Source organism: Alosa sapidissima, chromosome 1 (genome assembly GCF_018492685.1).
Source record: "Alosa sapidissima isolate fAloSap1 chromosome 1, fAloSap1.pri, whole genome shotgun sequence".
Lineage (NCBI taxonomy): Eukaryota > Metazoa > Chordata > Actinopteri > Clupeiformes > Clupeidae > Alosa > Alosa sapidissima.
In genome coordinates, this window is record NC_055957.1 from 5039791 (window position 1) to 5054446 (window position 14656).

At 41.3% G+C, this 14656-nt stretch overlaps 1 protein-coding gene across 2 annotated transcripts in view; it reads left to right on the plus strand.

The window, feature by feature from the left end:
* The window catches only part of rps6ka1 (ribosomal protein S6 kinase a, polypeptide 1), a 140267-nt gene that overhangs the window by 107346 nt on the left and 18265 nt on the right, over window positions 1-14656 (plus strand). For both annotated transcript variants that reach the window (XM_042108084.1, XM_042107996.1), the window contains 3 exons: window positions 12494-12621; window positions 13611-13736; window positions 14038-14127. In XM_042108084.1, the coding sequence (XP_041964018.1) occupies window positions 12494-12621; window positions 13611-13736; window positions 14038-14127 (344 nt within the window). The remainder of the gene's footprint in view (window positions 1-12493; window positions 12622-13610; window positions 13737-14037; window positions 14128-14656) is intronic.

The window sequence follows — 14656 nt, forward strand, 5'->3', positions numbered from 1 at the left end:
CACGAAACTTGGTGGACATGTAACCCCACATGGATAGCATGGAACCATCGTTTTTCGTTTTGATCTGTAGCCCCCCCGCTGAATTGGACCCCCCGAAAGGAGGGTAGGGCAGACACAGTTTTCTGTGAATATCTCGAAAACCGTAGGGTTTAGGAGGACCATTTTTTTTTTGTATGTTGATCTCAAGGGGCCATGTCAACCCATTCCATAACCACTCATTTCATGTATAGCGCCACCTAGTTAAACACAAAAAAGTAAAAATGAGGTGGTGTAATTGAAGGTATCTGTGACCTAACATAGTCAAAACTGCACGAAATTGGAAGTGTAGGATCATTATGACACCCTCTGTATGCACGCCAAGTTTTGTGGAATTCCGTTCATGGGGGGCCACACAATAAATTAATTTGTTACTATACACCAACTGGCCTGTAGGTGGCCGGAGACAGTTTTCTGTGAATATCTCGAGAACCGTAGGGCCTAGGAGGTCCACCTTTTTTTTGTATGTTGGTCTTAAGGGGGCATGTCAACCCATCCCATTACCACTTATTTCATGTATAGCGCCACCTAGTTAAAAATTAAAAAGCAAAAAATTAGGTGTTTTCATCTCAATATCTCTGGCTGACAAGGTCAAAACTGCACGAAATTAAAAGTGTAGGATCATTATGACACCCTCTGAATGCATGCCAAGTTTTGTGTACTTTCGTTCATGGGGGGCCTTGCAATAAAATAATTTATGTGTACATTTAGTGACGTACACCAACAAGGATTCCCGGGACACTGAAAGACCGGGGTACACAAAACTTGGTGGGCATGTACCCCCACATGGATAGCATGGAACCGTTATTTTTCGTTTTCATCTGCAGCCCCCCCGCTGGACTGGACCCCCCGAAAGGAGGGTAGGGCAGACACAGTTCTCTGTGAATCTTTTATGGTATGTTGGTCTCAAGGGCCCACATCAACCTGGCTCATAATCACTCATTTGTGATTTGCCCCCCCCGGTAAAAAATGAAAATGCAATATTATTCTGCTTTAATCGCCCCTATCTTCAGTTAAGATGTTCAGAACTGCACCAAATTTTATGTGTATGATTGACCTGGCATTCTCTGGGGGTCTGGGGGTATGCCAAGTTTCGTAGAATTTCATCCATGGGGGGGAGTAAAAAAATTAGGTTATGTGTACATTTAGTGACTGTACACTCATTGGCCTGTAAATGGCGGTGCACACATATAAACATGCACACACACAGGCACCCACATACTATTGGTATTAGAACGGCCGATACATAATTACAAATTCAATAGGATCAAAAGAAAGCCAAAATATTCATCATCATCATCATGGCTGCATTTTCAGTATTGGCGATAAGTAGTCATTTGTCCACTAGATGGCGCATCGTTGCAGTGAGACGTAATTTTTTTGGAAGTTAAAAGTGGGTTGAAAAAATAATGGACACTTCCTACAAGGACTGTAATTTACCGCAGCGAACATCTAATAAGGACAGGACGATGTTCACATGAAGTGTAAGTGAGGATGAAGTGAGGATGTTTATCGGACATGCTTGGTTTTTACTGCAGGTACGTTAATCTTGTAATATCAATAAGGACCTAGGTAATGTTACCGTTAGCGTTGGTTGAGTGATGGAGGCCCATTTGATTGATTGCATTTGTAGAAAACTATAAATGCGGTTATACCAAGCAAATTGATAGCAGCACTGTTTGTATCTTTCGACTGTCATTTATTGCACGTGCTACAAAATCATTCTGTGCAATGGAAGATTTACCAACGTTACACCGGTCTGATACAGTTTTGCCTATACATGCATGAGACTGAGACGCCTGTTTATTTTGTTTTAAGTGCGTGCAGGATGTGAGAGGGGAATCGATGTGCTTTGATTCCAGCTTGGTAGTTGTAGTCTGTGAAATTAAAAAGCACGTGTGTGTGAAGTATCCAAACAATGACACCTTCATTTCATTATGGCTGCTTTAGCAACACACCTTAAGCTACTGTGTAGTAGCTTAATTTAGAAGTCCCATTTAGAAGTGGCTACTTCATTCGCGCTTTCCTTGACTCATGGAACTGCGTGAATGTTATTACAACTTTTCGCCACGATATGGCAGTTTAAGTCCGCTTGATACTGTAAGTCGTAAGCCATTGGTTTCCAAAGGAGATTTTATTTGTGTCGCCAGCATAGCCTATTGACAATTTATGTTGTAAATAGGCCTACCTTATAATCCTACCTGTAGCTTAGGGAAGCTAACAGCTTTCTATTAGGATCTAGTTTGTTAGTTACAGTTTTGTCATAACTCCCTAATGCATTTTTGCATTTAGAATAGCCAGAGCGTGTATATCTCAATCTGAAAATTAAACAATATCGGGTGCCTATGGACTAGGCTGGGTGAACCCAGCCTGATCTGCCCGCTATTTATTTTTTGATTTCTTAAAAGATTGAGCTTGGTCTGATGAAAGCCAGACTAGCCATGGACCTCAGTTACACAATGCAAGGGAACATGAATCAGCCTATATTTGCACGAACAATAACGGACAAAAGCTCTTCAACTTTGGCCCGTTAAAATGTGTATGAACAGTCCAGCGACGCATTTCATCAAGGCCCATTTGGACATGTCAGTTATTTGCACCACTGGTTAGATGTAAAACAGCATTTCGTTTCAGACTACTGTTACTTAATTTGTGCATTAACAATAACGTTTCAGACTACTGTTACTTAATTTGTGCATTGACAATAAAGTATTACATGAACTAAAGATGACTAAAATCTTATGGAGAAGAAGAAACATTCACAAAAAATCCATCCATCCAAAAATGACCTTTGTTTTTGATAGCTGTTGAAAACGGCATGGAACTGACAGATGTTTTTGTTTATAAATACATAAAAAATAAATAAATAAATAAATAACATTATGCTGATACCTTTTGCTTTTCCCAAATACAATGTAGCCTACAGGTGTAAGTGACCTTTCATCAATCCAGTTGCAATGGATGAACTGTGATGACCTGCCCTACTTGTGATTGTTTAGAGATTTTAAAGGTTTTATAACAATGCTACATCTTCTTTGGCTATTCTACAATCTATTCACCTTTTCAGCACAAGTAGGCTACTTTCTGTGCAGCCGCACACACACACTCAGGCATGCCAAACAAGCATACACAAAAGTTTCAAGAGTGGGGGATGGAGTAAAAGATGGAGACAAATTGAAGTGTGATTTATTTTCGCGGAATGGATGTACAGGACTGAGCGGCGGTCAATAGTGAATTATTGTAGTGAGGACATTTATTTTGAAACAGTTGAGGGCAGAGGAAATAGGAACAGAATCTGTAGTCTTAAGAGAGCCAGATTGTATGCTTAAAGCCTGAGACAGAGTATAGTTTAAAAGTTAAATGTAGATAGTGTAATGGATGTTGATAGACAGAAAGTTGAATGGATGTTGATAGGCAGATTGTTTAATGGATGTTGATGGATAGTTTAATGGGTGGATGAGTGAATGGTTTGAAGAGGATGAATGGATAGAAAGTTGGATGGAATGTGCCCAGGGGCGCCTTAATACCACCTGAGGCCCCTGGGCTATATGTTTTTAAGGCCCCCCCCCCCCCCCCCCCCCCTAAACCGCAAATACTAATTATGATACCCGGCCCGCGATCTGACCCGCCTATTTACATAACGTGCGCTTTTGGTTGATATAGCCTAACATGCAGTGTAGCCTATCATTATTGAGCCTATGTAAAACATTTACATAAACAGGAACAGAAAGCCCTTAATCACGTCAGCCTGCCTACCCATGACATCGCTTATCAAAAAGGTTAGCCTACTGCACGAAAACAACAGCGTTGAACTTTTACAACACTATAGGCTAAGTTAAAAGATGGGTTACACATATGGACGTTTCAAGCTTTTCAAAAGTGCATGTGTTTGTCGTGTCGGGGGGTTCCCCAGGAGGTTTTTTTAAATTCTGTCTACTTAACACACCATTCTAACACAGATTGGGAGGGACAGAAATACTTTTAGCCTACAGAACAATCAGCTGGCTCATGTGACGTGAACATTGGCTACCTTATGCATTATCACTACACTTCCCAACATGGAAACATATCTCACGTTAACAATCAGAAAACATAACATAGGATATTATTTGTGCGAATATGGGTTAGCACAAACTTAGCTTTTGGTGAACGGAGATGCAGATCACTTATTCATTTCTTTGCGCAACAGCCCATGTTCTGCATTCACTCCAGTGAGACAAGTGAAATAGGCCTACATGTTTTTAAAGCCGTTTCATTGCCAGGCTATTTGCTACGATATTTACCTGCTATGCCTTCTGTTTTCATGGACAGTTACAGGAATCCACCAGCCGTCATTCACCAGCCGTGGCCCACTGGTTAGCACTCTGGACTTGTAACCGGAGGGTTGGCGGTTCGAGCCCCGACCAGTGGGCTGCGGCTGAAGTGCCCTTGAGCAAGGCACCTAACCCCTCACTGCTCCCCGAGCGCCGCTGTTAAATCAGGCAGCTCACTGCGCCGGGATTAGTGTGTGCTTCACCTCACTGTGTGTTCACTGTGTGCAGTGTTTCACTAATTCACCGATTGGGTTAAATGCAGAGACCAAATTTCCCTCACAGGATCAAAAAAGTATATATACTTATACTTATTCGTTTATTGTTGCTTCAATCCAACCCACGTTATCTCCAGAGTTTGTAAATTTGTCAGTCAGTTTCAGCCTCTCCTGTAGCTCATCTACTTTGGGATTTATTAAGTTTTGTTACATTTTGTTACACTTCAGAAGAGAAGACAAAGGGGGCCTCTGCATCGATGTCATTGTAGAGCAGTGCAATGTGCTCAATTATGTAGGCTAGCTCCAGAGTAGGCTAATGACTGACGCCGCGAATACGGACACGGCCGTTTATTATTATTGATTTATTATTATTATTATTATTAGGAGGCCCCTCATTGGTCGAGGCCCCTGGGCTTCAGCCCAGGTAAGCCCCTGCATTAAGGCGCCAGTGAATGTGCCTTATATCCTTGTAGAATGGAGAGACACAGAGAGAGTTGGCCTAGTTAAGCAGAAAGCAGTTGATACAGGTCCAATCAGTTTAACTGGCCCTTTGATGGGTCCTAGTAGTGAGCAGCTGGAAGTTGATACAGGTGCAAATCAAGTTAATTAGCCCATTGTGATGGCATCAGCCCATGTTAAGTCTATGGGGAAAAATAAGCTTGTTTTTTATTAATATCTCAAAAAGTATAACGTTTACAAAAGTGAAAAATACATTCCCCACGTGTCCTTTGCAAGACCTACGTTGCAAAGTTTGAACGAAGTTTCTACGTTAAACGGTTAATGCTGAATTAGACGCATAAATTTGGTGGGAAGAATAATAACTAGAAATGCAATTCCAAGGAATTACCAGTGCATGAAAATGCTAAAGTTGTGATGTAAAATATCATGTATAGTTAAAACAGATAATACAGAGATGGTTACTACGGTGATGCTAGGACAGACATGGTGGTTGCATAGCTTAATAAAAGTTGATAGTTTAAAAGTAGACTGTTTAAAAGCTGAATGTAGATAGTTTAAAAGTTGTTGATAGACAGCTAGTTTAATAGATAGTTTAATGATAGTTTAAAAGTAGACCGTTTAAAAGTTGAAGGTAAATAGTTTAAAAGTTGTTGACAGACTGGAAGTTTAATGAATGTTGATATTTAAATAGTTTAATGGCTGTGTATAGGTAGATATTTGACGATAACTGAAAGTTGGAATGGCTCTAATGTTTGCTAGCAGTTATGCTAAGATTTTTAATTCTGCTAACCATACTACTTAGCTAATGTTTTATAGCAGTGCTAGCAATGCTAACATACTAACCATGTTACTTAGCTAACGTTTTCTTGAAGTTTTGCTAAACATGCTAACTATGTTAGCAATGTTAACCATGCTACTTAGCTAACTTAACTAACATTTTCTAGCAGTTTTGCTAAACATGTTAACTATGCTAGCAATGCTAACTATGTTAACCATGTGACTTAGCTAACCAAGCTTATCATTTTTAATAGTTATGCTAACTATGCTGACTAGCATGCTAACTATGCTAACCATGTGACTTAGCTAACCTAGCTAATCATTTTTAGCAGTTTTGCTAACAATGCTAGCAAGGCTAACATGCTAACTTTGTTAACCATGCTAACTAGCTACAGTGGGTAGGAGTCATAGTTGATTAAAAGTGTTGACGTAGTTGATGACAAGTTAAAAGTTGTTGATAGACAGCTAGTGAATGTATATAGTTTAAAAGTTGAATGTAGATAGTTTAAAAGTTGTTGATAGACAGCTAGTTTAATAGATAGATAGTTTAATGATAGTAGATAAGTAGACCGTTTAAAGTTTATAAGTAGACCGTTTAAAAGTTGAATGTAAAAAGTTCAGTAGTTTAATGGGTTACATTGTTTAACAGTGGATTATTGTAGTGAGGACTTTTATTTTGAAACAGTTTTGGGCAGAGGAAACAGTTGAATAGGATTTGTAGTCTTAATTGACCCAGATTGTATGCTTAAAGCCTGAGGCTGCAGGTGGCCTGAACACCTGCCATAGGATTCTAATTGCTTAACGGCCATATTATGATGTCACAATCGGCAATGTTAAGTCTATAGGGATTTTTAAAAAGTTTTTCTTTAATAGTTTAAAAAGTATAAAAGTTTCAAAGTTGAAAAGACATAGCAGCTTGGTCCGTTTGAAGACCTATGTTACAAGGTTTGAACGAAGTTTCTAAGTTAAACTGTTCAAGAGAAATTGCGTACGGAAAAAGTGGTAAGCGGAATAATAATAAGTTGTTGTTGTTGATGTTGTTGCCTTGGAAGAACAGTACAGTGCATTTTCATGCACTGTAATAATGCAGATAAAGTTGCAATAGTGTTGCTAGGGTACATATTTTGGTTATTATGCCAAATGAAGTGGTTGCTTTGCTGTTTGCTTGGGTAATCCTGTTGGTTGTTATGGTGGTTGCTAGGTTGACATTGTGGTGGTTGCTAGGCTGTTGCCAGGGTATTTGACATGGTTGCTAGGCTGTTACTAGGGTTTTTGACATTGTTGCTAGGGTACTTGAGGTGGTTGCTAGGGTGTTGCTGGGGTAGTTATGGTGGTTGCTATGCTGTTGCTAGGGTACTTGAGGTGGTTGCTAGGCTGGTGCTAGAATAGTTGTGGTGGTTGCTATGCTGGTTGCTAGGTTAAACTCATTGGTTCCTAGGTTGTAACTGTGGAAGTGGTTGCTAGGCTGTTACTAGAGTATTTTATATGGTTGCTAGGCTGTTGCTATGGTACTTGAGGTGGTTGCTAGGCTGTTGCTAGGTTAATTGTGGTGGTTGCTATGCTGGTTGCTAGGTTAAACTCGTTGGTTGCTATATTAGTTGCTAGATTGTAACTGTGGAAGTGGTTGCTAGGCTGTTGCTAGAGTATTTGACATGGTTGCTAGGCTGTTGCTAAGGTACTTGAGGTGGTTGCTATATTGGTTGCTAGGTAGATGAGGTTTAATATAGTTGGAATGACTGAACTGCTCCACTATATTCATCAGGGACTGCCCCCCCCCAAAGCAATTTCCACTTTAAATGACAACAAACACACAAAAGAGTGTCATCTATTGATCCCTTCATGCTGCTTTGCACACACATTTTATTTTATGCAGATTATGTATTTTAGTTAATATAATATGGTTACAATTCTCATTTATGTCCAGAGTACTATAACACAGATTAAAACCAGAAATGTAATGCCAGAGGAATTACAGTAGTGGATGGGAAGCTGCTGGCTTAATGTTGGCGGGAGATTCCTGAAAAAAAAAAAAGCATTGAATCACGTAATCTTTGGGTTCATACAAACCCTCGTACCAAAAAACCTTGTGTGTCAAGGCATTCTTGAGATATAACACTCAAGGTGTTTTTGACCTTGACGTTTGACCTTTGACCTCCAACATTAATTCACTTTGAGTCCATACAAACCCTCATACCAAATTTTAGGCATGTATGTCAAGGCATTCTTGAGATATCGCGCTCAGAGATGGAGGTCATGGACTTGACCTTTGACCTTTGATCTCCAACATCAACTCACTTCATCTTTGAGTCCATACAAACACTTGTACCAAAGTTGAAGCATATGTGTTAAGCCTTTCTGGAGATATAATGTGCAAAACATGAGATATGGCTGTGACTTATTTTGACACACAGGAAACACTTAAACAGGATATGTATATATTTTTTTTTTACTTTTTATTTGTTTATTTGTTTTGTTGTCTGTCTTGTATGTCTTGGTGTCACGGGTACGCTGGCGACTACACCGCTGCGTCCGGCATCTTTTGTGTTTGTTGTTTTTTAAATGTATTTGTCATGTCTTGATGTCATGGGCACGCTGGCGACTACGCCGCTCCATCCGGCATCTTTTGTCTTTTTGTTATGGGTCTTGTTTTGTGGAGCGCTTTGGGTTGCACTCTGTGCAGCTTTAAAAGTAAAACTGACTTGACTTTACTTGACTTGTAGTTCAGGGGGAGCCAGATTGTATGCTAAGAAGCTAAGACAGTTGGATTCAGGTGACACCTGTGCCAGTGTTCTGATTAGCCCAGGAACCACTTTTGGAGCTTAACCCTTAAAGGTGTAGGTTTTTGAACATTCTTAAATAAGATTCCGTTCTGCAACAATTGAAGGTTCTAAAATTCTATGTTGAAGTCAATGAACCCAGATATTCTTTAGAAACATTTATTTCCTAACATTCCCGTCACATACTCCTTTAAAGGAGCAATTTGTTAGCCTAGAAATCTAGACGCACCCTAGCGGCGGCAAATTAATTTGCTCAGCCTGTACGTCTAGTATCAAACCATAGGGATTTCTATTGGCTAACACCGTGGATGTTATTCAATCACAGCGCTCTATTTTGTTAGAGAGTCTTAAGGCGGGCTTAACAGGATAACGACAGTCCTGCGACGGTGAACAACAAGGAAGGTGGCTATGGTGAACGAAGAGCGGTTGTTTGAATCGGCATTGGCGTCAACTTTGGAGAAGTTGGACTTGTGCTTTTCTTTGGAAGTTGAGCAACACAATGCACTTAAGTCATTCCTTTCGAAGAAGGATGTATTTGCCGTTTTGCCGACCGGATACGGATATGGTCGTAGCGCTGGCCTATTGCATGCCTAGGCAGTTTGAAAGACAATTCTCTGCCCGCCCCTTGGATTAAGCGAGCTGAATGGTTCGATGCCAGACTATACATTTCAATGATATAGGATGGCCCGCCAGGCTAGCGATTTGTAGGATTGTTACTTAGCTAACGTTAGTTGACCTGCAGCTGCTTTAACGTTTCTCCAACCATGACCCAGCTACACATTACGGAAACAGTGAAAACAAAAAATTCCTCTCTAACCAACGAATCATATTTAGCTGAAGTTAGCGATGCAGATGAAGTTTAGCCTAGGCTACCTGTCGTAGAGAAATATGGCCAGCTCTGCATCAGACTTGATATTCTTCGTTTGATGAAGACATCGCCACAATATAATTTTGGAAATTTGCCAGACTCTCGTAAGCGTTCATGACTACAACTGACAGCAAGTTGACAGTTGACCTTTGCTAATTTGGCACAAATAGGAGGACACACCAGCCCATTATTAAAACGCTATTCTAGAATTATTCGTTCAAAACATAAACAAAAATTCCAATAGATTCCGCCCCATAACTCCTTTTTTTCATGGGTTTTACAGGGTTTTACGGGTAATAGTAATGTTGTCAAATAAGCCATTACTTCCATTCATCGTGTTTCCTTACTCTCTGACAACATATGGTGATCATTTTTGGAATGGTTACAATTTATTTTCCATTATTTCCAACATACTGGTCCTTTAAGGGTTAATGAACGCAGCTGGCTTTAGGCCATTATGACATCACAGCCTCCATTCAAGTCTGGGGGGAATCCCCTGTTTCTCAAAGTATAAACTTTTTAAAAAAATCTGAAATAATAACTCTCTTGTCCAACTCCAGACCTACACAACGGTTATTTCAACATGTCTGTTGAATGCATTGATATACAATATTTATAACACAGTGTAATTATTGTGTAAACTATGTAGTTATCCTACCATTACAACAATATTAAGTTTTGCTAGTTACAATTTGTTACACTGGCTGAATAGTTAAAAAGTTCAGTAGTTTAAAGGGTTAAATTGTTTAACAGTGAATTATTATAGTGAGGACTTTTATTTTGAAACAGTTTTTGGCAGAGGAAGCAGTTGAACAGGATGTGTAGTCTTAAGAGAGCCAGTTTGTATGCTTAAAGCCTGAGACTGGCAGTTGCTGCAGGTGGCCTGGCCACCTGGCATAGGATTCTAATTGCTTAATGGCCGTATTGTGATGTCATAATCGCAATGTTAAGTCAATGGGGAAATTTTGAGTATTTTTTAATTAATAGTTTAAAAAGTATAAAAGTTACAAAGATGAAAAATACAAAGCCCGGGTGTCCTAATTAAGATCTACGCGACAAAGTTTGAATGAAGTTTCTACGTTAAACGGTTGAAGCTGCATTAACTGCGTTAGAAGAAGAAGAACTAGAAAAGCATTTCCTGAAGGAAATACAGTGCATGAAAATGCAAAAAATATGATGTAAAATATCATACAGAGTAAAAACAAATAATGCAGATATAGTTGCAATAGTGTTGCTAGGGTACATATGTTGGTTGTTATGCCTGGGTCGCCGTGTAAACGAAAGGCACTTATGATAAAATATTTTGTCGTCTTCCTTCGTAATCGTTCTCGTATAAACGGCCCCTGTATGCTTAAAGCCTGAGACTGGCAGTTGATCCAGGTGGCCGGAACACCTGGCCTAGGATTCTAATTGCTTAAGTGCTCTATTGTGATGTCATCAGCCCAATGTTAAGTCTATGGGGAAATTTTGAATAGTTTTTAATAGAGTACCGAAGCCATGACGTAGCGTTGTCAAGGCAGCGATTTCACTGGATCTAAACAAATCAATCTACCATTACAAATCACCATAGCGGTGGCTTTCTTAATATATTTCAATCATTTTACAACGTTTCTAAGACATTAGTATATATTTTTTACACTGTAGGAATCACATATTACAACATATATTCATACCAACACAATCAAATTTGTGACTAGAGTTTTATTTTAGCATGGGTTTCCTCCGTAAAAGAGACCTGCATGTAACTTCACAGCATGCGGTTAAAATCGTTAAATTCACGGACGTGTTTTGGCTTTATTTTTTTGGCAAAAAACTTCACTCTTAACAGCCGCCAGTCTTTGAGAAGACGTGAAATATCCACTGGAATTTTGTTTCTTACTATTACACCTGCCAGGGAATCCGTGTTATGTGGCTAAGCTGCTGCCTAGCAGGTAAAGCATGTTTAAATGGCTATAGCCTACATTTAAAACAATTTATTAGCTAGAAATGATGCCACATGTCTACATTCAATGCTATTTAAGCCACTTCGAAAGTTTGTTTAGATCCAGTGATTCTGCAGTCATGGAAACGCTACGTCACACTTCAGGACTCCTATTAATAGTTTAAAAAGTATACAAGTTACAAAGATGAAACTTAAATAGCACTCTTGTCCTAAGTTAGACCTACGTAACAGTTTGAATGAAGTTTCTACGTTAAACGGTTGAAGCTGCATTAAACACGTTACAAGAAGAATAGGAAGAATAAGAAGCCTAGGAAGAACAGTACAGTGCATTTGAAAATGCTTTTTACAGTGCATGAAAATGCACTGTACTGTTCTTGTAGCACCCAGCTGGGTAATGAGAACCTCACTAACCACCACCCATGTGTAGCACCCAGCTGGGTAATGAGAACCTCACTAACCACCACCCATGTGTAGCTCCCAGCTGGGTAATGAGAACCTCACTAAGCACCACCCTCGTGTAGCAGCACCCAGCTGGGTAATGCACAGCAGCCATTATCCAACACTCAGCACACACCAGCTTAAGGTGGAGAGTGAGAGAATGAATGAATTCAAATTGAGTATATGTGAGACTATGAATATGGAACTGCCATGGAGTATTGTATAATGTGTTTGTATGGAAACGTGAACATTATGTCTTAATAGTTTGTATTATGGAATGTTGAATAGGCTGTTGTAACGTGTATAACATTGGACAAAGTTACTAATTGTCACCCGACGTTCCCCCGACTAGTCTTAGACTAATGACCAATTGTTTGGTTTTGCCAGACTCTCCCGAGTGACTAATGACTGTTTGGTTTTGCCAGACTCTCCCGAGTGGCTAATGACTAATTGTTTGGTTTTGCCAGACTCTCCCGGCGTTCCTCCGAGTGACTAATGACTAATTGTTTGGTTTTGCCAGACTCTCCCGAATGGCTAATGACTAATTGTTTGGTTTTGCCAGACTCTCCCGGCGTTCCTCCGAGTGCCTAATGACTAATTGTTTGGTTTTGCCAGACTCTTCTGACGTGCCCCCGAGTGACTAATGACTAATTGTTTGGTTTTGCCAGACTCTCCTGGTGTTCCTCCGAGTGCCGGCGCCCACCAGCTCTTCCGGGGGTTCAGCTTCGTCGCCACAACACTCTTGGAGGAGGAGCCAGAGGAACCTCCCCCGCAGCCTCTGCACCCTGTGGTCCAGGTGAGTGGTCCAGACAGCTGTCAATCACTTTGTCCGGATCCCACCCAGTGTCCTGATAGGGGAAGCAGGAAGCTGTGGGCCTGCTGCAGAAACTCCTCCCAGGTTTGGATCAAGAGCAGTGAAGGAGTCCCCACAAAGCTACACTATTAGATAACGTTCAAGATGGACTTCACAGCTGGAGTCCCCACAAAGCTACACTATTAGATAACGTTCAAGATGGACTTCACAGCTGGAGTCCTCGGTCTAGTCCTGTACACTGTTGTGAAGGTCAGCAGATGGCTTGTTCCCCAGTCACTCATCCCCAGTGCAGCCATTAGTACTTTCCTGGGCCTCTGGAACGCTGCTCCAGCTGAGGATGTGGTGTCCATTTCTCACCACTAGATGGCAGGGTTTCTCCCCACTCGCCTGTACAGCGGTGGTGGTGTGTTGCATAATGCCATTAGGGCCGGGTCTCAGAGGAGATCTCAATGTGGATCTTGCATACGTGTGGGCGAGTGTCGGGGCTTTTTCATATTCATGCAGAGGGTTGTGTGTGTGTGTGTGTGTGTGTGTGTGTGTGTGTGTGTGCGCGCACGTGCACGCGCGTACGTATGGGTGCGTGTGTGTGTGTCGGGGCTTTTTCATATTCATGCAGAGGGTGTTCTGGGATAAAGCGGCTTTTTAAATCCAGTCTCATTCATCATGTACCGCCACTTAGGAGCCATTAATGGGATACGGCTGCCTTTTTATACTTCTGAACTGAACAGGATGGTTCTGAACATCCTGGCCTAATTCACATTAGCTGTGTGTGTGTGTGGGAGAGAGAGAGAGAGAGAGAGAGCGAGCAAGCCTTGTTTTTTATTTGTTTTTATTGATAGAATCATTTGTGTGTGTGTCACTGTGTATGAACGACATAATTAAGCATAGAAGTAATGAAATTCACTATTAAGAGAGAGTGTTGTGTGTGTGTGAGAAACATGTAATCCATCTCTCCTCATGTGTCCCAGCAGCAGCTGCATGGGAAGAGCATCCTGTTCAGCGACGGCTACGTGCTGAAGGAGGACATCGGCATGGGCGCCTTCTCAGTGTGCAAACGCTGCGTCCACAAGACCACCAACACGGAGTATGCCGTCAAGGTCAGACCTCTCTCTCTCTCTCTCTCTCTCTCTCTCTCTCTCTCTCTCTCTCTCTCTCTCTCTCTCTCTCTCTCTCTCTCTCTTTCTCTCTCTCTCTCTGTCCATCCATCCCTCCTCTCTCTGTGTATCTGTTCTTTTATCTGTCGGTCCATCCCTCTCTCTGTGTCTCCTGTTCCTCTCAAACATCACACCATTCTTCTCTCTTTCTCTCCCTCCATCTCTTTCTCTCTCTTTCTCCCTCTATCCAAACAGCTCCTTGTTTAGCATCTCATGGTTCATCTCATGGTTGTGGTGATTGCAGGTGATTGACAAGTCCATGACTGACCCCTCAGAGGAGATTGAGATTCTACTGCGGTACGGCCAGCATCCCAACGTCATCACACTCAAGGATGTGAGTACACAACAACAACAACAGTAAACAACAATATAAGCTTCCTCTCCCACATTAATGAAGCCCCACCAGGCTGCAGGTTTAGAGCTTCATCCCAAACAGATGAAAGGGGTTCAGTACTGACTGTGGGTCAGTACTGACTGGGGTTCAGTACTAACTGTGGTTCAGTACTAACTGTGGGTCAGTACTGACTGGGGTTCAGTACTAACTGTTCAGTATTAATTGGGGTTCAGAACTAAGTCTATCTGGGGCTCAATACTAACTGGGGCTCAATACTAACTGGGGTTCAGTACTATCTGGGGTTCAGTACTGACTGGGGTTCAGTACTATCTGGGGTTCAGTACTGACTGGGGTTCAGTACTGACTGGGGTTCAGTACTATCTGGGGTTCAGTACTGACTGGGGTTCAGTACTGACTGGGGTTCAGTACTATCTGGGGTTCAGTACTATCTGGGGTTCAGTACTGACTGGGGTGCACTACTGACTGGGGTGCACTACTGGAAGAGGAGTATGGAAGGATTGTAGTTTAA